The 24,583-nt window shown below is 36.5% G+C and overlaps 1 protein-coding gene across 3 annotated transcripts in view; it reads right to left on the reverse strand.

The window, feature by feature from the left end:
* Positions 1-714: 714 nt before the first annotated feature.
* The window catches only part of LOC131040009 (phytochrome-associated serine/threonine-protein phosphatase), a 69,473-nt gene continuing 45,604 nt past the window's right edge, over positions 715-24,583 (reverse strand). For 2 of the 3 annotated variants that reach the window (XM_057972876.2, XM_057972877.2), the window contains exons 2-10: positions 23,711-23,857; positions 23,507-23,574; positions 7,702-7,759; positions 2,138-2,248; positions 1,817-1,867; positions 1,577-1,720; positions 1,309-1,404; positions 1,107-1,178; positions 715-994 (exon numbers count right to left, since the gene is read on the reverse strand). In XM_057972876.2, coding sequence (XP_057828859.1) covers positions 911-994; positions 1,107-1,178; positions 1,309-1,404; positions 1,577-1,720; positions 1,817-1,867; positions 2,138-2,248; positions 7,702-7,759; positions 23,507-23,574; positions 23,711-23,857 — 831 coding nt within the window. In that variant the 3' untranslated portion in view covers positions 715-910. Of the gene's footprint in view, positions 995-1,106; positions 1,179-1,308; positions 1,405-1,576; positions 1,721-1,816; positions 1,868-2,137; positions 2,249-7,701; positions 7,760-23,506; positions 23,575-23,710; positions 23,858-23,968; positions 24,046-24,583 lie in introns of all 3 variants that reach the window. The other variant, XM_057972878.2, reaches the window with a different exon arrangement.

A 24,583-nucleotide genomic window follows, 5' to 3' on the forward strand; every position in this document is an offset into this window, starting at 1 on the left:
TGAATATATCTTTCTATCCACTTATATTTACAATAGGGGATGTGGCCCTTAGATAACATCCCTAGACTATATTCTATCTTACAAAGCTTTTGTTCTGGATTCTTCTTTCTGGTAAGATATGTCAGCTTCTCCGTATCAGTATTTGTACTCTGTTTTCTGGCCAATAGAGATATCAAAGGACAAACATAAAAATATATACCAAAAGTTAATGAAGGTTACAGCTTAGAGGGGCCAATTATGCTCTTTTGCATTCTTAATGCCAAAGCAAGTACATCAAAGGCAGCTCTTAATTAGCATTTTAGTAGAAGAATTCAGTTGCATACGTGACTTGTTCCACTTGATTGGGCTCTCTATTAAATGAAGCTGGTTAGTAATTTTTTTAACAGACTTAGCATTCTGGATAGTTTCTCTTTCAGTATTTTAACAAATTTGGATTTTCTAACTATTGATGCTCTAAACTATCAAAATTGATGTTTCAACTGACCATTAAAATGAATTGTTAATGTAGTCTCCCATTTAAGCTTTCAATATGAGAATGGTTAAACAAAAAATAAGGCTCATCTAGTTGTCACTTTGTGAAATATAACAAACACAATCAGATTCAAAACAAATACTTGAGCAATGGGCGTGAAGAGAACATGAGCCAATACACCAGAATTTGCTCCCCTCTACAATGCAAGCAATATTTTACCAGCATTGATTGGAATCACAATGTGAATTTGAAAAAAGTCAATATGGATGACATTTATGAGCAAAACCAGTCTCCCAAAACAAATGTACACTAAAATACAACCATTTAGTTACCAGTCACTTCAATATCTCAATGATTAGCCTCTTTTATTTGAGGTGAGACTGAATGGCCTCAGCCTAACTGTCACCTCTTCAAGCTGTAGAAAGGTATAAATTGATTCTACAAAAAATATGGAACCCCACTTCTTGGGCCCATCATGGCATTGTTCTCCTGAGTTTCAGTGAAATAATTTACATCCCTTTCCTGCATTCATAGACTGCAAATTAATTGGCAACCAATAATAATAGTATTCAAGAGTCTAAATACAAAGTTGAAGGAAATGTGTATGTCCACGACAGTACACACCCTAACATACCATGTTTTCATTAAAGCTCAAAATTGAGGCAACATTTCCACAACGATAACAATAGTTTGGTGCAGACCATACCTGTCATTTCTCCAAATGGTATGGTTATGTATCACAATTAAATATCGGATGAAAGCTAGCAAAAATGAAGCTTCAAAATTTTCATTATTCTATGCAGAAAAAAATTAATAGTGGTAATGCAACAACACACCGTCACTAAACTCTTGTCCTGAAACATATATTTAAGACCTTCCTGAACCAGTTGATGTGCTCGGCAAATAAGTTCTAGGTTATTGATATGATTGAACTGCAGACAAAATCGATTTGTGAATATTTAATCAAATAATTGGCTCTTGCATTTCTCCATTCTTGCCAAACCCTCAATCTGACAACAATAAAGAACTAGATATGCCATCTTCAGACTCAAATTGGACTGAAGTAATATAAGAATAACATTGATCAGTTCAATTTTTTCTTACTTCAGATGTAACTCGAGATCCAAAAAGCCACCCAGCACCACGAGGACTGACTGCCCAAGTTTCAATTTCTTCTGGATCACTCCACATTAGATCACAGAAGGGACCTTCATGTGGTATTTCACAATTCCTCTCAATGAGTCTCATCTGGAAAATGTAATAAGAAAATAAATCAAAAAAGAAAATTATCAACCATGCTTCAAAAAATGTACTAATGACTTTCAATCGGTTTTTCTCACTGACCTGATCAATTGTTCGTACATCGGGAGAAAGCCCTCCATGCACGCAAAGTACCTACATTTCATGGAAACTATTTGTATTGAATTCAAATTAAAATGTTTAATCTACATGATTTTGAAACTCAAAAATTGAGAAGTCCAAGCGAAGGGTTTGTCAACTTGAACTGAAACTCTATATCAAACTTTATATTTATGAAATTTATTCATGTCACTTCATCTTTCTGTGCACCAAACATTATCATCCTTTTACCTACATTTCATATTTGCATGTCTAAATAGTAAATAAGATAGAGAGTGCATTGAGCTTATTAGTATTCTACCTTACCCTTGCATCAATTATTGCAGAGAGAGTGAGATAATCAAATACATCCGTGCAATAACGCCATGCATTTGCATTCCCATATTTACGCTGGCACTCATCATAGAACCCATAGACCTGAAAAGCCATAGCTTAGTTTCGTGACAAATATAATAGCTTATAACATAAATAATCTACATTTCTGTATTTGTGAAGGAAAGTTTAATAAGGAATGGATATTTACTTTTATTCTAGTAGAATCTTAGCTTTAAAGGCACAATATTTGATTACACTCAATAAAATGTAGTTACGATAATATTTCTGAACAGAAGCCATATTATATATACCAATGTGTATGTGTATATGACATATGAAGCTGCAGAATTGATCCCAAAAACCATCTTATTGATGACATTGTTAGAAATTAGAATCATTTTTTTTTTTGCAGAGAAGAAAAAAACTGAATTTTTAAATACAAAGGGAATACATAAAAAAGGTAAATGGAAGACACGGAAAGCTGGCGGCCATGAAGTATCCCGGTATGTATGTGTATATGACATATTATATATACCCATGTGTATGTGTATATGACATATAAAGCTGCAGAATTGTTCCCAAAAACCATCTTATTGATGACATTGTTAGTGTAAATGATATTCAAATTTATGTTCAAGTCTGATTTTATATATATTATTATTTTCTTTACTGATATTTTCTGTTTCTTATGTCATAGGTTGCTCAAGATAAAATTAATTATTTCGATGCATCTTCAGCACTTCATTTGTATATACTTATAGTTCTATGCTTCACCAATCAACGCATGCCTTGATCGGGCATGTCTTTTTGTCTTGATCAGTGCATAGACACCGTTTCAGTTTAATATAACCACTTACCATGTGTTATGCCGATAACTATCGGTCATGTCATTTCTCTTTATCGTGTGTTATACCAATAACTATCGGTCACGTCATTTAACGTGCTTATGCCGATAACTATTAATAATCGGGGCAACGTGAAGTAATATAGTTACCCGATAAATGACCGGGATAAGTCAATCATAATCAACAAATAAATGATCAGTATTAACATGCATTTTAGGATGATAACTATTATAGTTATCATATGATAGCATCAATCGATGCTATCATATGATAGCTATGGTAGTTATAATTCTGGTCTGATCACAGCATGAGTAATATTATCGATTATGCATATAAGATGATTATAACAAGTTCATTTATTTAATCATGACGTCTAAACTTATATTGTAGTTATATCGATAAGGTAGATGATTGAATGAGAGATAAATGAAGTCTCTCATTCAATCATTTATCTTACCGAAGCTACTAAGTTTCAACAGTTAGAAATTAAAATCATTTTCTTTTTGCAGAGAAGAAAAAAATCTGAATTTTTAAATACAAAGGGAATACATAAAAAAGGTAAATGGAAGAAACAGAAAGCTGGCAGCCATGGACTATCCTGTTATGGATGCTCTCATGCCATATAACTGTGCACTGTAAGGTTTTGTGTGATCAACTTCCAAAGCAAAAAATAAATCAAACAAACAAACGTCATTTGTATCCAATTAATGTTTTGGTATGCTCATACTAGGAAAGTAAAGGTCACAACCATAAGGTTTTGTGTGGCCAATTTCCAAAGTAAAATATAAATAGAAGCAAACAAAAGCAATTCATATGCGATTATCTTTTGGTATGCTCACAAGTAAAGGTCACAAGGCTTCAAGAATAGTAGCATATTCACACTAGGAAGGTAAGGGCCACAAGGCGTCATGGATATGTATTTTCATCTGTCTCCATGATCATTGAATTTTTACTTTCATCAGTGAATTGAAATTCCTTATTCTATTAATTTAAGACAACTGACCAAGCCACCATTTTCTTTCAATCATCCCGGCATTTGATTTCCTGTATGAAGGATTGGTCCTCTTGATTTGTGGTGCAATCTATTAAGATTGACTCCATCAGCTGGACTGAAACTACATAGTTCTCAGCCAATCATTCTCCAGTGTGGACAGTGTCTCTCTTGTGATTTGATTTGATTGTTCACTTCCTTTAAACTTAATACTTCAAACATTTGAGCTCAGCAACCCATTTAAGCACTTTAGTTTCTCTATGTTTCTAGCCCAACCATCAGTTTCCATCCATGGTGAGCATTAGTTCCCACTACCTGGTGTTCTGCTGCTACTTTATTTCCATCTACTAAGCAAAGAGAACAAGAATACTCATGTTAACTTTCTAGATGTTCAATGTTTGTTATATCTAAACTTATGCTACAAGTTCTTAATCTAGATTAAGGCCCCATCCTCATCTTGCCAAAGGCATATGGCCTTATACTTCCACTATTCTAAAATTATCACTTAGACTGCTTCTACCGTGGCTTGCACATCTGCTCTAGCACATATTCAATTCATGCTACCAATAACTCCTCTCCTCTATCACTGATGCTATTGCCCAGGTTTTTGTTTTCATCCTCAAACTCCTACAACTTTTCCGTTCCACTTGGGTCCTTCAAGTTCAGGCCCCCAATCTAACTGTTGCTTTTTTGCTGGACCCAGAAAATTCTTGGTTTTGATTGAATATGCTCTCCAACAACTTCAGAATGTATTTAGTAAACAGCCAAATATTCCTCATTAAGTAATAGTAAATACGGAGCAAAGATTACAAAGCTAGAGTTCAAGATCGATTGCATGTTCCATAAACTGGACACTTTGCCTAGTGCAAATGACTTTAATTTCCTTAAATTACCATCAATGTGCTTCATGATATTTCAGTATGGTTAGCATTCTTTACCTACCACTTACCAGCACCATCCAGACAAATTTCAATATTCATTTATCATTCACAACCAGAAGCTACAATCGTATAGCAGAATATCCAGCAATTGTGCATCTGATGTACTTTTATCAGCAATTTCAGACCCACCCTTTTGCTCAAAAACATGGAAAAAAAATCAATACTTTCAACAGCTCATTCACCAGAAATCCCACTATAATCATAAGTTGTAAATGATTATCACAATCTGGATATTGTGTCCTCACTGGAAGCTTTGGGATTCCATGTAGTCAGGAAGTTTGTCTGATTCAGTTTTAACAGTGTTTCATGTGGAGCCCGCACAGGGAGCGGAGTTGGCTTGGGCCATGGGTTTGCTCCCTATTGGTCTTGGGTTTGACTCTGGGGCCTGGAATCACCCAATGCACCTGGCTTGCGGGCGGCTTGGTACATCCCCAGGGGATTAGTCTCACCCCAGCTCGCCCCTTCTTGAACCCCAACTTCGCAATATGTAAGCCCAAGGTAAGGCAGGTTGGGCGCTTGGCTGGGTCGCAGGGATACCCCTGTGGCAACAAAAAAAGTGTTTCATATGGACACATCCACAGAGTCCAAGAGATGTTCAAAACATCCCCGATGTCCTGGGGACATGGACAACTGGAAGAGATATCCTCCTTTTTCAGAATCTGACAGCCTCTTACTTTTGGTGCTTAAAATTATAAGAAGGTAACTGTAGACATCTAAAAATGGTCAACGCTTGCGGAGTCATACTTTAACATTTGCGCATTGCCTAATTTTAGGGTTTTTGCGTCGCATTAACATTTCTTCTATGTTGTGCACTTGGTCTTTATCATTTGCGAGCATCGAGTCCTTCTTCTGCATTCTTCATTTTTCTCGCTTTCAAATTTGGTCTTGTCGATAACAATCTTCAGTCATGATTTTGGTCGATCTTATCCTATCGCATCAATGTGTGTTCTCATTTGTCATATTTTGACATCGTCAATTCGATTTCATTTTGGACATCGTCAATCCTAATCGATGATAGAATTAGGGTTGTGTCCTCTTGTCAATCTTGTCATCTTGCGATCGATTCGTCATCGATCCTCGTCCTTGTCAATCTTGTTATTTTGCGATCGATTCGTCATTGATCCTTATCTTCTTGTCAATCTTGTCATTTTGCGATCGATTCGTCATCGATCGTTGTCCTTTTCAATCGTGTCAGTTTGGATCAATTAGTCATTGTTCCTCGTCAATTGGTGCCTATCAATTTGATCTCCTTGTCAATCTTGGTCAATTTGTCATTGATTTTTGTCAATCAATCTCAATCAATCAGCATTGGTCCTTTGTCAATCAAAATCAGAATCATGATCGACATCAATTATCTTTTGTCAAAACCTAATTGTCGTCCTTGCATTTCTAATTCATCTTCTAGGGTTTTATGATTTGTTCATTTAATCTTGTTTGTCATTTTCTCTCTAGGTTAAATAATTTATTTATTTATCCTAAGTCTTCTTGTCACAATTAAACATTTATTTAATTGGCTAATTAATTCCCCCTCTTTTTGTGAATTAATTAATGAATGAAAAATTATTGATTAATTTACCTAATTTTCATCAATTTCTAATTTCCTAATTTCCAATTCATCATTTCTAACCTAATTTTCTATTTTCTCCTATTTTTTTAATATTTCCCCTAATTTCATGGGAATGACATGGCAATCTTGTCAATTTTGTCATAATTTGTCAATCAATCAATTTTGCATGTCAATCTTGTCATAATTTGTCATATTTGTCATTCTTGATTTGAAATTTCCTTTCAAATCTCTTCATGCTAATCTTGTCATCTCTCCAATTTGTCTATAAATTGGATGAGTTTCTTCAATCAAGGGATCAATTAATCACATTATCAATTAATCACATTATCGAATCTAATCACATTTTCAGAGAAATCAATCACGCTTCTAGTATCCTTATGCTGCCATTTCATCTTGTCAATCTTGCTTTCATGCTATGCCTTTGCATTTGTAGGTGAGATCCACAAACAAAGCAATTTGAAGGAGAAAGAAGGACAATGGAGAATTATGGAGGAGATATTCGCGTTTGTAATGGTTTGCATTTGGTTTGATTGTCTTGTCTTCATATCTCTTTTGGATGTTTTTAGGATTTCCTATCATTGCAATCTAGTTTTTGTGATTGAGCTAGTTTAATATCTATTGCTTTGATGATTTCCAAATTCCTATCAACAGTAACTTTTTAGGAAAAAATGCTAAAACCCTCTTTAATAACCCTCTTTAATAGGTTAAAGAGGGAGGATTGCTGCCATTGCAAATTCAGCATATTGCATTTACTTTTTAAAATTTTAGCTTCTCTTAGCTTGTTTAATTTATTACGTAGCCCTCTCCCGGCCACCCCAGAAATTTACCAGAATTCTCGGCATCCCCAAAACCGTGTCCACATGTCCTTGCATTCCCCCATTCCATAAATTTGGAGAAACGTTGGTTTTACATGTTTTTATGACAATTCTTTTAGTATTTAAGCAATCTCTCAGCACATTAAGGACTATACCTTAAGGTTTCAAACTTTTGATTTCTGCCAATGTCATTTTTGAGTGTTTGGAAAGGCATGTTGAAATCAGTGTCAGTTTATCTTTCATTTTGGAGCTTTTCCATCTCCTGCAGATCTCTCTAAAGGTCTCAAATTTGTAACAATTTTTACCATACAATAGAACTTACTGATAGAAAGAAGAAAAGGATGCAAAGCATGCATGCATTCTGAAAAATTTTAGGCCATTGATATGGAAGGATACCTGTGTGATTTGCCTGCTCTCATGATTACCTCGGAGAAGAGTTATATGTGCTGGATACCTGGACAAGGAATTTGCAAACAAGAGTAGAAATCAATCAAAATTCAATATTGGAGGATATAATGTGAATCAATTTAGGTAAAACTACTAAAAAGAATCACATGATAGAACGCCTCAATAAACTGACTATTAATAGAATTAAAATGATATGTTTTGGTAGTCCTTTGACTGCAAATTTTCTTCTTGATAATTGATGAACCACGCAGTTTCAAATATTGGTTAACACAATGACATTAAAAAAGGGATTTGCATTAAACTTCTGCATCTAAAGTGCAACAAAGAATGTAATACAGACATTACTCCAGTGTCCAGCTTTTCAAAGCATTCCAGAAAAATATGAAATTCCAAAGGCATTCTCAGTATTGATAGTCGAGAAACTAAATAAGCTAGTAAGGTTTAAAACATAAATCTTGGGTTATATAATTAGGAAGAACTAAAAGAGAAGCCCCTCCCCTCACTGCCCCCAAATAGAGAGATAAAAAGACCCCCCAAAGTAGAGAGAGAAAGGAAGAACTAGGTAGTCCATCCCCACACCCTCTTCCCCCTCACCCCCTCCCCCTCAAAAAAAGTAGCCCCCTATACCCCTAACAAAGTTCAAAAATTTAAGAAACTTGCTTTTTGTAAAGGATTTGATGAAGATGTCAGCAATCTGCTAAAAGAATCAATGAGTATCAGAGATCAATGACTTGTCCATGAATAAGCTCCCAAATATAATGCATATGAACCTCTATGTGCTTAGTCTGCTAATGGTAGACCCAGTTTTGATAATTCTAAATAGCACTCTGGTTGTCACAAAAATAATAGCTGGCCTTGTAAACTAGATATCAAACCTAGTGAAAATGTGTTGAAGCCAAATGGCCTCAATGGCAACATTCATAGTCCCCAATACTAAGCCTCAATGGAAGATCAAGCAATAGCATGTTCCTTCTTGCTCAACCAACATATAAAGCCTGAACCAAGTGAGAAATTTTAGATTAAACTGGACTTAGAATCTAGAGAATCACGTACCAACTCTAAATCAGCATACCCTACAATGTCAATATCATACTGTTGATGTGTTTTTAGGCACATGCAAACACAGAATAAAATACCCAAAAGTATCTTAGCCTCTCTTGAACAAAGTTACTCAAATGCTGAAGATTAGCTTAAGGATCACTTGAGATAACTCCAAGGTTCTTATATGTCGGGCCACGACATGTGGATGAGCTCGTTGGTTTGATGTGATTATGCTGGAATCACAAGGGGACTTACATAGAATACTTGAATTGGAGTGAATTTCGCTCCTACTAGGGAGCACTTGAAGTAATTTTCGCTCCTACTGAGGAGCCCTTGAAGTAATTTGAAAATGCATCTTTTGAGTTGAATCTCATCATTTATATCTTAGTTTATGCTCCTATATACCAAAAGACCTCAAAACTCACCTTGGATGTGGCTTCACCTTCTACCTGACTCATTAGAAGTGAAACTCGCTCTGAGAGAGGGGCACTTGAAGTGAATTTCGCTCCAGAAGAGGAGCACTTGAAGCATCCTTAACTATCAATCTGTCTTCACTCCTTGGTTGAATTCATGATAAACTTCACTTCTTCTATGATCAAAATGTTGTTAAAGGCTTATAAAATCACTCATTTCCCTCAAATGCTGCTCAAGAAGTCTACATCACTCCCAACAATGAGCAATGGAAGCAGATTTCACTGCAAACTAGGGAGCACTTGAAGTTGCCTACATACTTGACCTGATCCAAGGTTATTGATTTTGCATCGCATTCCTTGTCCGAATTGAGACATTGCACAATGATTAGAGGCATCTTGAGTGATTTGGAGAGCTTGGAAAGGATTTCCCTCCTACTGAGGAGCAATAGAAGCAAAATTCGCTCCTACTAGGGAGCAATTGAAATTTTTATATACTCAGTCAAATTTTTGCTCCTGAAAGTCACCTCTCACTCGGATGCATATAAGTCACTCGGATGACCGAAGAAACATTAGCATTATTGATTAGACTTGTTCTTTGAAGGTTCCTCCATCAAACCTCTTTCTTTGTGTGCTCAATTTGACCTTTTCACCATTTTGCTATTGTAAACCTTAAGCAATCGAGCCAATGACCCTCCTTACCACTCACTCACTCATCTTACATCACTTCATTTCACACCTCACAAAGGGCTATTCACCTGACTCTTGGCTTCTTGACGAACTATACCTCTCCAATGCAAAGGTTAATAGCAAAAGACTCGACAACAACCAACAACTAAGCTAAGACAACTAACCTAGAAAGCGAAAAAAAAGTGGGGGTCCCCATTTGCAATGGGGCGATGTGTGAAAACATCAGAACATCTAGCGCCACCTCGAATAAATGTTCCTAAACATTTCAAAGATAAAGACTCAATCCATACCTGAACCTCCGAAAAATTCAACCCGACCTATCAAGAGACTAGGAAACATACTCAGAAAGGAAGAAGAATCCCAGACCGGATCAAGGTTCTTTGTCTTTGATTATCCATGTGTGTGCAAATGTATTCATTCCCCTCAACAAGAACAATATGACTTCCAAGTTCCATCGTGATTAGCTATGTAATTTGTCTAAACTTCATAAGCATCCTAGATAGAGCCTCACTGCCAGTCGGACGTCTATAGCCCCGACGAGGTTATCGCTGTAATCTCACAAATATTGCTCCATTGCCAGCCGGGCATCCATAGCCTCGATGGAGTTACTCGCATGTTCCCATAGCCAGTTTTGATATTTCATTTCATTCTACTTTTCTTTTTCTCTTGATTTTTCTTTATCAACTTCTCATTTTCTCTCTTTTGATATTGCTTTCTTTTCTTTTATTCTGTCAATTCCTTTGGCTCGTAAGCAATGAAGCTCACTTGGGTTTGATGATTACAGTGGCACTTAAGCTAGACTTTGGATTTTTCACTAATCATAGCTTCGCCTGAAAACCATAATGACTCGGAGTTTATTAGTGTGTAAAGATATTGTAATCAAAAGATGTAGGTATCAAGACATAGAAAGTGATTCTCTTCCAAGTAAAGTACAAGTCCTAACTAAATGATAAAGCTAGCGATGAATAACCTCGGATTCAAAGAACTTAATTAATAGATATCTAAGAAATGAACCAAACATAAGATCCAAAATGTTGCTAGTGCATGAGCAAACAACGCAAACTCCCTTCTCACAAATGGAGGTTCCCACTTAGGACATCAAAACTAAGCAAAACGACTGACTCTAAGGAAAACCGACACAGGCAAACTAAGCTAAGACACACAAAAGCAAACTACACTAAGGCAAACCAAAAGGAAACTAAACTAAAGAAAGCAAACAATTAACTACTTGAGCCACTTAAGAATCATGAGTCAAATGACTCAAGGCAAATTAAGAATAAGGCTCAATAAGACCCCTAATTTTAAACACGTGAAAAGAAACCTACTCTAAGCTATATACAAGGCTCCTAGACTTGACACGACTCGAATAAGCAACATATGTACATGACTTTACATGATTTATCAGAGTATGCAACATGAGCATGGAAAAAGTGATAGTTCGCAGTCGAGCAAATTCATATTTAAATATGGAAAAGCAAGCTCTCACCATGCATCTCTCATATTCAAGCAAGGTTTCATGTAGGATAATCAATTGAGGCAACTGATTAGGACCGTGATCAATCCAGATGCAAGTTGTTTTTCCTAACCCCCTATAATCAAAATTAAGATAACTTTCAAATTTGAGAGCAAGGAAAGAGACGACCTGGTGTCATTTGTGCTCGAATGGAAGTGTTTACTTGCCATTCAGTACATTGTCGGAAGCAAGATCATCAGCTGCTTCAAGAGGTTGCCATTGGTGATGTACCATTCCACGTTGATCCTCACTTGCAAGCTCTTCTTGAAATAAGCTTAGCGCCCCTTCGAATGGCTCAATTTTCTTTACTTTCATCATGACATCTTGCTCATCTCTATGCATAAACCACGCATCCTCGTGAAACTTTGTAAGCATATATTCGAAAATGAGAGTCTCCTTGAGTGATTGATCTTCAAAAATTTCTTCTAGCGGTTGTTCAAATGCAAACATTGATGGAAACACCAACTCAAAGTGTCTTTCACTTTCTAGCTCCATTTGTTCACCTTCAAGGATGCTTGAAAGTTCTTTCTTTAGGATGACTTGACATTCTTCATTTGATTCTCCTTCTTGTAGTGAGGATGGATGCTCACCAAGGATTTCATCATCTTGAATGGTATAACACTCAATTCCTTGTTCTTGGGATGGTGAAACATCAAATGCGTGATAATCTCTCAAGTCATCTATGCCTCTTGCATCATTTTTATTCTGGCAAGAGTTTGAGTGGAAACATAGACAAGGCTCGTGAACTATGTGCAGATTCAAATACAGTTGGTTGGTGTGAAACTCATCCTATTATACCCGTGGCCTGAATGTCTTGGTGGATGGACAGGATCCGTGAACTATTTGACAGAATGCCTCGAAGAAATGTTGTGCCACGAACTGCATTAATTGGAGGAAATGGATTTGTTAGTAAGGATTTAGATACAAGAAGAAGTGGGTCAGAGAGAAGAACAAGAATAGTTAAAAAAATAAACCCTTAGTAAAAGACCAGCGTCGTACCTGGAGGCTAGGAGGAGTGTTGAGTGTGAGAGGAGATAAGATACCAGGCGTAGAGGAACAAAAAGAAAGGTCTCATCGGCATAGGGAGAGACATAGTCAATTGTGTTTGGCTCGAGTGTGCAGACCCAAGTAGGGGTTAAAATATGTAAAGCAAGAACAGAGCTTTCAAGCAAAGACAAATGCTTAAAATAGAGCACATAGCAAGGTGAAGTAAAATACTACACAAGGAAAGGAACTTGATCATGTGTTGTAAAGAAAGGCCAAGACAAGAAAACTACAACTACGTAGGAAGCAATTGGAAAGAACTTGTAAAGGAGAGAATGAAATTGAGAACCATTTTACATTCGATAAAGTTTAAAAGGTTTTCTCTTTAACCAATTTTGTTGATTATAAGTTGATTTTATTATCTAAACTTCAAATTTCTACAATTTTACTCTGTTTGGAAAACTCAGTATGATGCTCCTGCATCACCTTACCATGATTCAAGTGTTAAGTACGAGAAACTTCAAAAGTCATTCACGCAATATAAGCTACAAAGCTAATTAATCACATTTACAAAATCTTTCCTGAATTCTTCTATATCAAATGCCAAACTATATTCTCCTTATCAATTTGATGAATCCCCTCTTAGACATTCTCTATAGCTCTGTTTACGACTCAATGGTAGTTTTTCTCAGACTTATTGGCTGTGAAGGAGGTTCACTTGGAGATCATTTTCAGTACCTAGTTCTCAGTCAGAGATGCTGTCACTCAAACAATAGATAGAGGTATTCAATTCACCTTTCATTTTTCCAACATTTGTAAAAACTATTCAAACTTAAGACAGAAACAAAGTGAAGCAGAACAATCCCACAATCCCTATTGTTTTCAATAACAAAGTAGACATTCAAAAAGACATTTACCAGCATACTCCCAACCAGTTCCAAAAATGAAAGCTTAGAACAATCTATAAATGATTATCAAAGGAGGGTAAAGGAATCTCATAGGATTGTGTCATTAGCGAACATAACAGTAGAATGTCACAATCACTTACCTTAGGCGACCAAGCCCTGCGTCAATCCAAAAGATGGAAATAGCTAAAAGCAATTTAAAGGCCACATAAGTACAATCTGTCAGGAAACTGGAAAAATATAGGCATTGTTAGCCTTGATGTATACATTGGCGGTGACTAAGGAAGCGACAACAAACAGCGAGGCATGCATTTACTGAAAACTCTTCTGAAAGATCAAATAAAATCTTCCTACCAATCTACAGCTGGAGATGATAAATGGTAGCCATCAATGAAACTAATCCAACGATACTGCATTTATTGCAAACATAAAAATCTGATTTACCCCAACTGAAAATATTTTTTAATCCTTGAAAGTTGTTTAATGGAATTTCTAATCGTTCGGAGCTTGTTTTCTAGGCAATTTACAGGATAGGAGGGTTTTGCAGCGTGAGATAGGTTTCGACTGAAACCTCACACTATATAGCCCATTGGCTAACAAGTGTTGTTTATAATTAGGGCCTGGCAGATTCCAATTGCCTTGGGCAACATTGGAATCCGCCTAAGGGGGCCAGCCCCTTCTCCAATACATAGGGCCAGGCCCTATACCTTTCGGCTACTCCAAAAGGTCCCCACGCTACACCTTGATAGGGCCGACCCTATCCTCTGCGCACAAAAGAAATTAAATAAATTAATTGACAAAATTAAAAGGTTCAAGCCGACTTGATTAGAAGTGTTTGCTCTCCTATAAATAAGGCATATACTTCTCAAAATATCATCAATGCAGTTTCAAGTAAATGCGAAATATATTCTCAGGTAGCGAACTCCTTTGTAAGCAACAAATCACAGCGAACTTCATTCATATGCACCAGATTATCAGTTAGGTCACAGCAAACTCCATTTATGTGCAGCAGATCACCAATTAGATCACACCGAACTTCATTAAGACAGCAAGTTATCATCAAAGACAGTGATCTCCATTGAAGGCTCAAGCAAAGGACTGCGAACTAGTTGAAAGGTGCAGTTAACCCTTGTTATGCACAGCAAGACAAGTTAGAAGGACTGCAAATCATGATCACTGCCAACAAGCTAGTTGTGTAGTCTTCTATATCATCTTCCTTGTGACTGCAACTTCTATACTCCAGATAAGTGTGTAATTGTCAATTGAATCTAAAACCATAATCAGATCTGAGGATCTTTTCTGGCTGGGTTTTTCCTCCTGGGAGGTTTTCCCAAGGTAACTTTGTCTTGTCCTTTTGCATTCATTTCTTACTATGCTTAAATTTGGAAAAACAATAAATCTAATTAACCTAGTTAGAAACAAATTCTAATTTTCTGAGTTTCATCTAATCTGAAAGTACTAAAACTAACATGGTATCAAAGCTATAGGCTAGATCAAACTTTCAGATTTAAAATTCAGTACTCCTTTATTTTCAGATTGTTGTCGCATTTGCAAGTTAGGTCAATGGGGCTGAAAGTTGAAGATAGGCTTGATGGGAATCTCAGTTTTACTGCATGGAAAGTTCGAATCAAGTTGGCTCTAGAGGAAGAAGATCTTCTCCAATTCATAGAAGCGAAAGAGCTAACTGCGCCTACGGATGCAGCCGAGTTAAAACAATTCAAAAGGGATGCTATCAAGGCCAAGAAGATTCTCATTGATTCAGTCAAAGACCACCTAGTCACCTCTATTACCTCATTTATCACTGCAAGGGAAATGTTCAGCCATCTACAAGGTACATATGAAGTTAACAATCTCAGTAGGGCAATTACTTTAAGATAGCAACTACTTAATATCAAAATGGCAAAAGAAGATTCTGTTATTTCCTACTTTATGAGAATTTCAGAACTAAAGAATTAGCTAAGTTTAATTGGCCATAACATGGAAGACAAAGACCTTGTCATGATTGCCCTAAATGGTCTACCTCACTCATGGGAGTCATTTATCCAAACCATAAGTGGCAGGACTAAGTTACCTACCCTTGATCACCTTAAGAATGATTGCATCCAAGAAGAGTCTCGCCTCATCACAAGAGGGCAAACCAAAAGTCCCCATGTAGATGATCATCACATGCTTGTTGATCAATGCAAGAAAGGGGGAAATTGGAAGAAGCCTTATCCAAAAAGAAATAGGGAATTCAGACCATTTAGTTCCCAACACCCTTGGAAGAAACCAAAAGATACCTCACGTGTCTGATGCTTTAGATGTGACAAATTTGGTCACTATGCTAAAGAATGTCAGAATAACCCTAACCAAAGTGAAGCCAACCTAAATGAAGTCTAAGAACAAAATGATGACTTCTTATTCATCTCCGCCCTGTCTAGCAGTGTTCCTTCAGATAGCAATACGTGGTTGATTGACAGTGGTGCCTCCAGACACATCACAGGCTACTGTGATCACCTTTCAAGCTTAGTAGAAAAGGATACCAGCCTTCACGTGGTAATTGGTGATGACGCTCGTTATTCGGTAAGAGGTTCTGGCTCTACTTCTCTAAATTTAGACTCTGATATTTCCTTGCACCTCAGTGATATCTTGTTTGTTCCTGGAATTAAAAGAAACCTAATTTCCATTTCTGCTCTAGAAGATAAAGGTTATCAAATTGCATTTTCTAAGGGAAAAGTTCTTGCTTGGCCTAAGAAAGCTAGTTTTAAATCTGCTCGTATAATTGGTCATAGATATGATAGTCTTTATAAGCTCTCTACTAATCCTATTCAAGCCCTCATTAATGAGGCTCCTGAATTCTGTGAGTTATGGCATAGAAGACTTGGACACTTGCATTATCAAGCTCTTCCATCCCTTGAAAAGTTAGTCAAAGGTATGCCTAAACTCAGTCAAATCCATGATAACACTTGTAAAGGTTGTGCTATAGGTAAAAATGTTAAAAGTCCTTTTCATAAAAGTGAAAATAGAGCTAAAGACAAACTAGAACTTGTTCACTCTGATTTATGTGGTCCTATGTCTATAGCATCTCCTAGTGGATTTCTTTATTACGTAATCTTTATAGATGATTTCTCTAGGAAAACTTGGATCTACTTCTTGAAATCTAAAGAATCTGATGAAGTCTTAAATAAATATAAAGAGTTTAAAGCATTAACTAAAAACTCCTCTGGTAAAAGAATTAAATGTTTAAGATCTGACAATGGAGGTGAGTACACCTCCGGTAGCTTTTATGATTTTTGTGTTGAGTCAAGAATTAAGAGGGAGTTTTGTGTTCCATACAATCCTCAACAAATGGTGTTGCTAAAAGAAAGAGTAGGACTATTGTGGAGGTTGCAAAGGCTATGATTCACGATCAAGACTTGCAGACCTTCCTATGGGCTGAGGCTTCTAGAACAGCAGTGTATATCCAGAATAGATGTCCTCATCGTGTTCTAAAGAACATAACCCCGAAAGAAGCCTTCATAGGATCCAAACCTGACATTAGTCACCTCAGAATTTTTGGAAGTCCCGTTTATGTTCATGTGCCCAAGGAAAAGCGATCAAAGTTGGAACCCTCCGGAAAGAAAGGCATACTAGTCGACTACAGTGAATCCTCAAAGGCATTCAGGATATACATCCTGGGTCAAAGGTATGTTGAGGTAAGTAGGGATGTTACATTTGAAGAAGACATTGCTTTTAAGAAATCAAAAGGTTCTTGTGTTATTGATGAAGCTAATGACAAACAAGATATAAATGTCGATACTAACCCTGAGATTCAGAGGGAGCAAGTTGAACCTCCACCTCAAGATGAACATGATGATTCACCAGAGCCCATGAATCCCACTAATATTCCTAGTGACATTGTCATTACCAAAAAGAGGCCTCTTTGGGTAAGAAACACCATTCAAGAAGTTGAAAGATTTGCTGCTCCCAGTGGCACCTTCCGTGAAACTAAGAGACCTCAGGTATTCTCCAACTACATTGCTTTGATGTGCAATCTCATTGAAACCGAACCTTGCAATGTTGAAGAAGCCTTGATTCATCATGCCTGGAAGCTTGCTATGGATGAAGAGTATCAGTCTATCATCAAGAATGATGTGTGGGACATTGTGCCCAAGACCCAAAGGTAAATCTGTTGTTTCCTCTAAATGGTTATTTAAAATTAAACATAATGTTGATGGTAGTATTGAAAAATATAAGGCTAGATTTGTAGCTTGTGGTTTTTCTCAAAAGGAAGGCATAGACTATGAAGAAACATTTGCTCCTATTGCTAGATATACTTCTATTAGAACGATAATAGCTATTGTTGCTGCTAGGGGTTGGAAACTACATCAGATGGATGTTAAGACTGCCTTCCTCAATGGTGTCATTGAGGAAGAGGTCTATATTGAGCAACCTGAGGGTTATGAGATTCAGGATAGATTAACCCATGTGTGCAGGTTAAAGAAAGCTCTGTATGGCCTTAAACAAGCTCCTCGTGCTTGGTATGAAAGAATTGATAAATACTTGCTAAGTCTAGGCTTTTGTAAAAATGATGCTAACTCTAACATATACCTTAAGGTAGCCAATGATGAAATGCTAATTCTAGTTCTTTATGTGGATGACTTATTCCTTACTGGTAAAGATGAACTTATTATTAGATGCAAGAAAGAACTAGCTTCAGAATTTGAAATGAAAGATTTAGGTCTTATGCATTATTCTCTAGGTCTAGAAGTATGGCAAAGATCTAACGAAAATTCTCTAAGTCAAGGAAAGTATACTATTGACATTTTGAAAAGATTTAGAATGATGGATTATAAACCCATGTCTACTCCTATGGAATCTAACTTAAAGAAGTTAAGTGTTTCTGCAACTAACTCTGATTTTGCAGATCCATCCGAGTACCGGCAGTTGATTGGATCACTGATATATCTAGTTAACACTAGACCAGACATATGTTTTGCTGTGAATGCTCTCAGCCAGTTTATGAGCATGCCCAAACATGTTCATCTTGTTGCAGCCAAGCATATCCTAAGATACTTGTGAGGCACAGTTGGTTTTGGACTGAAGTATCCCCTTAACACTTCAATAACCTTGGAAGGTTATTCAGATGCAGACTGGGCTAGAAGCGTCAAAGACAGGAAAAGCACCTTTGGTATTTGTTTTAGCTTGGGATCTGCAGTGATCTCTTGGGCTTGCAGAAAACAATCCTCAGTGGCATTGAGTATTGTTGAAGCTGAGTATATTGTAGCAAGTGTAGCTTCCAAAGAAGCAATGTGGCTTCGTAAGCTTCTTGCTGGGCTGTTTGGTTAGCCATGGGATCCTACAGTTATTCACTATGATAACCAGAGTTGTATTAAAATGTCTATCAATCCAGTGTTTCATGACAGGTCAAAACATGTGGAAACCCACTATCATTTCATTCAGGATATGGTGCAAAGAGGTGCTATTCAGCTGAAATATGTCAGCACTGATGAGCAGGTTGCAGATATTCTTACCAAGCCTCTATCCAAAGTGAAGTTTGTGTACTTCAGGGGCAGACTTGGTATTATGGAAAATGAAACCCTAATTGAGAGGGAGTCTCAATCTCTGTGATACATTGTGTTGTATCAAACCACCCTCTGCGGGCAATGTAAGGTGGTATTGTAAACTTCTCAGGGAGAAGTATAATTACTAACCATCCTCTGCGGGCAATGTAAGATGGTATTGTAAATGTTAACCATCCTCTGCGGGCAATGTAAGATGGTATTGTAAATCTTCTCAAGGAGAAGCGTAACTGTTAAGCCATCCTCTGCGGGCAATGTAAGATGGTATTAGTGTAATTGTTGACCATCCTCTGCGGGCAATGTAAGATGGTAGAAAAGATCCTCTCCACCCTCTGCGGGCAATGCAAGGTGGATCCAGTCTATGCTCGTGTGCAAGCTGGAAAATTATGATTATGTAGTTCCATACTTTGCTTGTGTGCAAGATGGAAGATTATGTTTATGATTCTTTGCCCTAATTAAGAGGGAGTGTTGTTTATAATTAGGGCCTGGCGAATTCCAATTGCCTTGGGCAACATTGGAATCCGCCTAAGGGGGCCAACCCCTTCTCCAATACATAGGGCCAGGCCCTATACCTTTCGGCTACTCCAAAAGGTCCCCACACTACACCTTGATAGGGCTGACCCTATCCTCTACGCACAAAAGAAATTAAATAAATTAATTGACAAAATTAAAAGGTTCAAGCCAACTTGATTAGAAGTGTTTGCTCTCCTATAAATAAGGCATATACTTCTCACAATATCATCAATGCAGTTTCAAGTAAATGCGAAATATATTCTCAGGTAGCGAACTCCTTGTAAGCAGCAGATCACAGCGAACTTCATTCATATGCAACAGATTATCAGTTAGGTCACAGCGAACTCCATTTATGTGTAGTAGATCACCAATTAGATCACACCGAACTTCATTAAGACAGCAAGTTATCATCAAAGACAGTGATCTCCATTGAAGGCTCAAGCAAAGGACTGCGAACTAGTTGAAAGGTGCAGTTAACCCTTGTTATGCACAGCAAGACAAGTTAGAAGGACTGCAAATCATGATCACTGCCAACAAGCTAGTTGTGTAGTCTTCTATATCATCTTCCTTGTGACTGCAACTTCTATACTCCAGATAAGTGTGTAATTGTCAATTGAATCTAAAACCATAATCAGATCTGAGGATCTTTTCTGGCTGGGTTTTTCCTCCTAGGAGGTTTTCCCAGGGTAACTTTGTCTTGTCTTTTTGCATTCATTTCTTACTATGCTTAAATCTGGAAAAACGATAAATCTAATTAACCTAGTTAGAAACAAATTCTGATTTTCTGAGTTTCATCTAATCTGAAAGTACTAAAACTAACAAGAAGCATCTAGTTCTTGAGTTTTATTAGTGGCCTGCTACATCAAAGCCTTTGAATGTCACATTGTCACGTATGTTGATGATTTAGGGTTTATAATACTATCATTGATTTGTGGCATTTCAATTATGTTCTACATTTGATTTTTGTGTGTACTCTATTTGGCATTTTTCTTATCTATCTCTAGGGATGCACAAGTAGACTGTTCTTCAGTGGACTCTCTATCCTCAGCTACACAGCATATAGGCAAGTTTTTAACCTGCCACAATGAAAAAGGCCTCTCTATCATCAATTTAATTGTAACTAGGCCAAGTTTGATGGGATTGAAGACCATATGTGGGAGCCCAACAGCCACTTGATTAACCCTCTACTCTAGGGGGGCATGGACTCCCTTGAGAAGCCTTGTCAAAATAAAGCGTCTTACAAATAATGTCCAGGACTATCCATTAAATCCAATACATCTAGCAAGCTTCACTACTGGCCCCATTGTTTGAGAGAACAAAACCAATACCTTGTTCCTCTACTATTTAATCACAAAGAAAAGGCATAACCTTGTCCTTAAATATTTATGCCTTAATTACAATTCTCTGTCTAGGTAGAGAATGACAACGCTAGTCTCCAAATGACAAAAAAGGGAAAGAGATAAAAAACAGAATATTGAACACAAGGAAATGAATATGCATGACTCAATATGTAACTTTTGATAGATATACCCGCCAAGTGCAATATGTGGCAATACCATGAAACTATTTGGATTAGCATGCAAAAGTAACAAACAGGATATCAAACTATATGGGAGAGAAGCCAACATCTGTGAAGCAAAAGAGTGTAAGCTACTATCTAGTCAAGAAAAACCACAAACATGTGAAGCAAAGAATGAAAAAATAATTGCTTAAAACAAAGTGGTTCAAATCAACTTATATCAGCTTCTAACAACTTGACAATAGATGAGACAATCTGCACCCAAAAAGTGTCTTCTCAATTGAATGGCATTATGTGGTCTTTCCCTTACTACATTGTTATTTCTAAAGATAGCATGTCTCTAATATTAGATGTATGTACCACTAGATATTAGACTGCAAAGAAGGGAAACAGTTTGAAGAGAATCTACGATCTGCTACTTATACTGCTAGAAATTGCTTTGGTTGCACTAGGTTGGTCTTCTAAAAGGAAGAACACCAACCAGCTCAAAAGTAGAGGAAAAAAGGATTCTGAAGAACTATACAAATACCCACCGGAAAGAATGATCAAAATTTAGTTTATTACCAAGGCATCAACCATCATTCTATTTATACCAAAAGATAGGAGGAAGTAAGAGCTGGAACTAGCCATCAAATATAAAATTCAAAGCAAAATAAATATTAGGAACTATCCTTGGTAATTGTTATATTGTGTCCTTATCCTCAAATTTTCATTATAAAAGTCACACATTTGTCTAGTCCCTAAAGGCCCCAAAAGGTGGTGTAACAGCATTGTGTGTGAAAAAACCACAGCATAACATGTCAGTGGACCAACATAGAAAGGTATAGTATAAGCACGCACTTATCTAACGTGAGCAAAACTTAAATAAAATTGGAATTTGATTTCCAAACCAGAAATGTCTGTTTTTGAAAGTGAAGATGACCTATTTGACTTTAATGGGAAATTTGGATTAAATGGTTATATTGAAAGTTGTTTTGACACACCACCAGTCCGCCTAATAAAAATTGATTGTCCAAATAAAGTCCACTAATTGATCAAGATCTCACTCATACAATTTCATCATGACTAAGTCTTGACCAAAATTAGCTTAGTGTTCTCGTGAATAAGCCCCATAACTCGGCATCATTCCAAAAAAACCTTTTCACTTAGTCTCAAACTAGAAGTATGAACTTGTAATGTTACAGATAAAGTTAAAGAGAAAAGAGATGAAGCCACAAAAAATAAATGAAGAAAATAAGAAAAATTAGGTAAGAATTGAGAAGCACATGTGGTAGATAATTGAGAAAGAAAAAACAAAAGGATCTGTGAAATCATTCATACAAGCATAGGACATAGGATCTGTTGCTTGGGGATTACTCCCATTTAATAATTCATTCTGAAAAGGATAAATGTACAAATTTAATAATCCATTCCCATAATGCAAGGATATGGCCATAAATGCAATCTATGTTTGTTGATACCGATCTAGGGGGATATGTCTAATGGACATGTATGTTAATAATTAATGTAATGTACTAATAACTATATCTATATTTATTTAGATATGTATAATAAGATATGCCTTGAGAGAAATGTTGAATGATTTCTAACTAATTTTGAACGTCAGATTTTAATACTCTTACTAGAGATGAAGACCTTTCAGAACTGAGTTCTGCAAAATCATTATCTTGTCCTGATTTTCATGTTTCATCAACTTAAGGTTTGGTGTATCTCTATGACCTCTTAGTTTCCATTGCCTTTATTTCAAGGCATGGGTATAAGCGATTATCACCAGTTTTACTTTTCTCTCAATTTCTGGAGATTCACTGGTCTTGGGTGTTGATTTTGAGGTAATTATCCTACTTCCTGCTAGAATTGTCAACCTGCCCTGCCCCCATTAGCCCAGGAAAATCTCCTCTAAAAAGTATCAGATCCTCCATCGATCCTTTTATGGTGGTGGATGACAACCCTGCAGTTTTTCTATCTATACTGTTGAGTCCGCTTCTGCTCCAGATGTTGATATAGACATGTGAAAGCATAGTGTTGCAGCCTTCAGCTTCAACATAGACCTCCTTTTAATCCCTCCCTCCCTTTTGTTCTCCTCCCTTCACATGGCTAATTATTATTGTAACTGTACATTATGGCTAATTTTTAAATCATTCCATTTACATTCTATAATTTTGCTTTCAATGTTTTGTTCTATTTTTTAGTTCTTGGTACATTTTTCAGGTTCATGGGTTCCTTTTTAGCCTGGAACCTTTTTACTCTACTTGGATGTATCACAAGTTCCATTGACCACCTCTTGTCACTCATGGAAATTGATATAATTTCTCTCTTTTTTTCCTTCTTTATATATAAATTATTGGCTAGATGAACTATCAAATACTTGATTACAACTGTCCAATTAAAATAGTTTATGTGTCACTGGATGATGGTACACTTTCAGATAAGTTATCTCATCAGCATGCTCCATAGATTCTGATGAGCTTTTGGTTTACATATAGAAAATTCCTTCCAGTTCCAAAATTGAAACTAAAAGATTTTGGTTTACTGTCTGAGACTGAGAATACATAAAGAATAAGGGTCATTTTCCCAGAGAATCGAGACTAAGTAGGCTGTTAAAAAAATTCATATGTGAACAGAGGGCAGTTAAACCCCAAAAAATGTCCATATAGAAATCCATTTATGGTTCAATGTACCTTGCTTTTAATAACAAAAGAATACTAAATACTTCAAGACTGTTGTAGCCTCGATCAACAAAATCCCCCTGTTAAACATTCAAACAAATTAAGTTAATGCAAATGTGAATGACAAAGATGAAGCCAAAGCAACTAACAAGAAATAATCATCTATTCTTATTTTTCTTAACATTCTAACAGTTTCATATAATGGGGATAACTTGCCATAAAAATATAGTTGGTTTCTGGCACATGACCCCCTGTCTTGAAAAGCTTCATTAAATCATGGAACTGGCCATGGATATCTCCACAAACAGTCACTGGACTATTCACAGGCTGTACATTTGATTCTTCCACAAGTATTTCTTTGACCTGGGTGATGTAAAATCATAGAGATCATATTCAGATATTATATCCTGTAAAATAATTAGATATATTAAATACTTGTAAACGTCAAAAACATACAACAGAATTGGAGCTTACGTGTTGTGGTCAAGGCCCAATTGTATTGACAAAGGATTATCAGTGTTATAAGAGTGTATTCACAAGTTACACAGACTCTGCTGAGAAATAAGCTATAATTATTGTCTTGTTTGTAGAATTGGTCTTAGCAAATAAAAAGAAATTGATTATATCAATATGCCTACATGGACATAGTTGTTACTCCCAGATTACATAGGACATTACTGCAAGTAAACTTACTATGATTGCAACTCCAACAATACTTAGTTCAAAGCAACAATATTTCTGCAAGACATTCTATTAGGATGAAATCTGTGGAAAGGCCACAACAATTTTGTATACTAAAATCTATCAATAGATAAAAGTTGCTTCAACTTGGATACTTATATGTTAAATTATCTCTTTGATCTGATATTTGTGCAGTTGCCATTAGAAAAAATTATAGATAATTAATGTTGCTTCAGCTTGGATGACCGCTAGGCTAAATGATTTCTTTGGTCTGATATCTGTGAAGTTGCTAATAGAGAAAAAACAGATAGTTAAATGATGCTTCAACTTGGATAATTATTAGGTTAAATTATATCTCAAAATTATGTAATGTCCCCTTTCTGGACCACTCTCTATTGTGCCCTAAAT

The sequence above is a fragment of the Cryptomeria japonica genome, chromosome 7 (assembly GCF_030272615.1).
Source record: "Cryptomeria japonica chromosome 7, Sugi_1.0, whole genome shotgun sequence".
NCBI classification, from domain to species: Eukaryota; Viridiplantae; Streptophyta; class Pinopsida; order Cupressales; family Cupressaceae; genus Cryptomeria; species Cryptomeria japonica.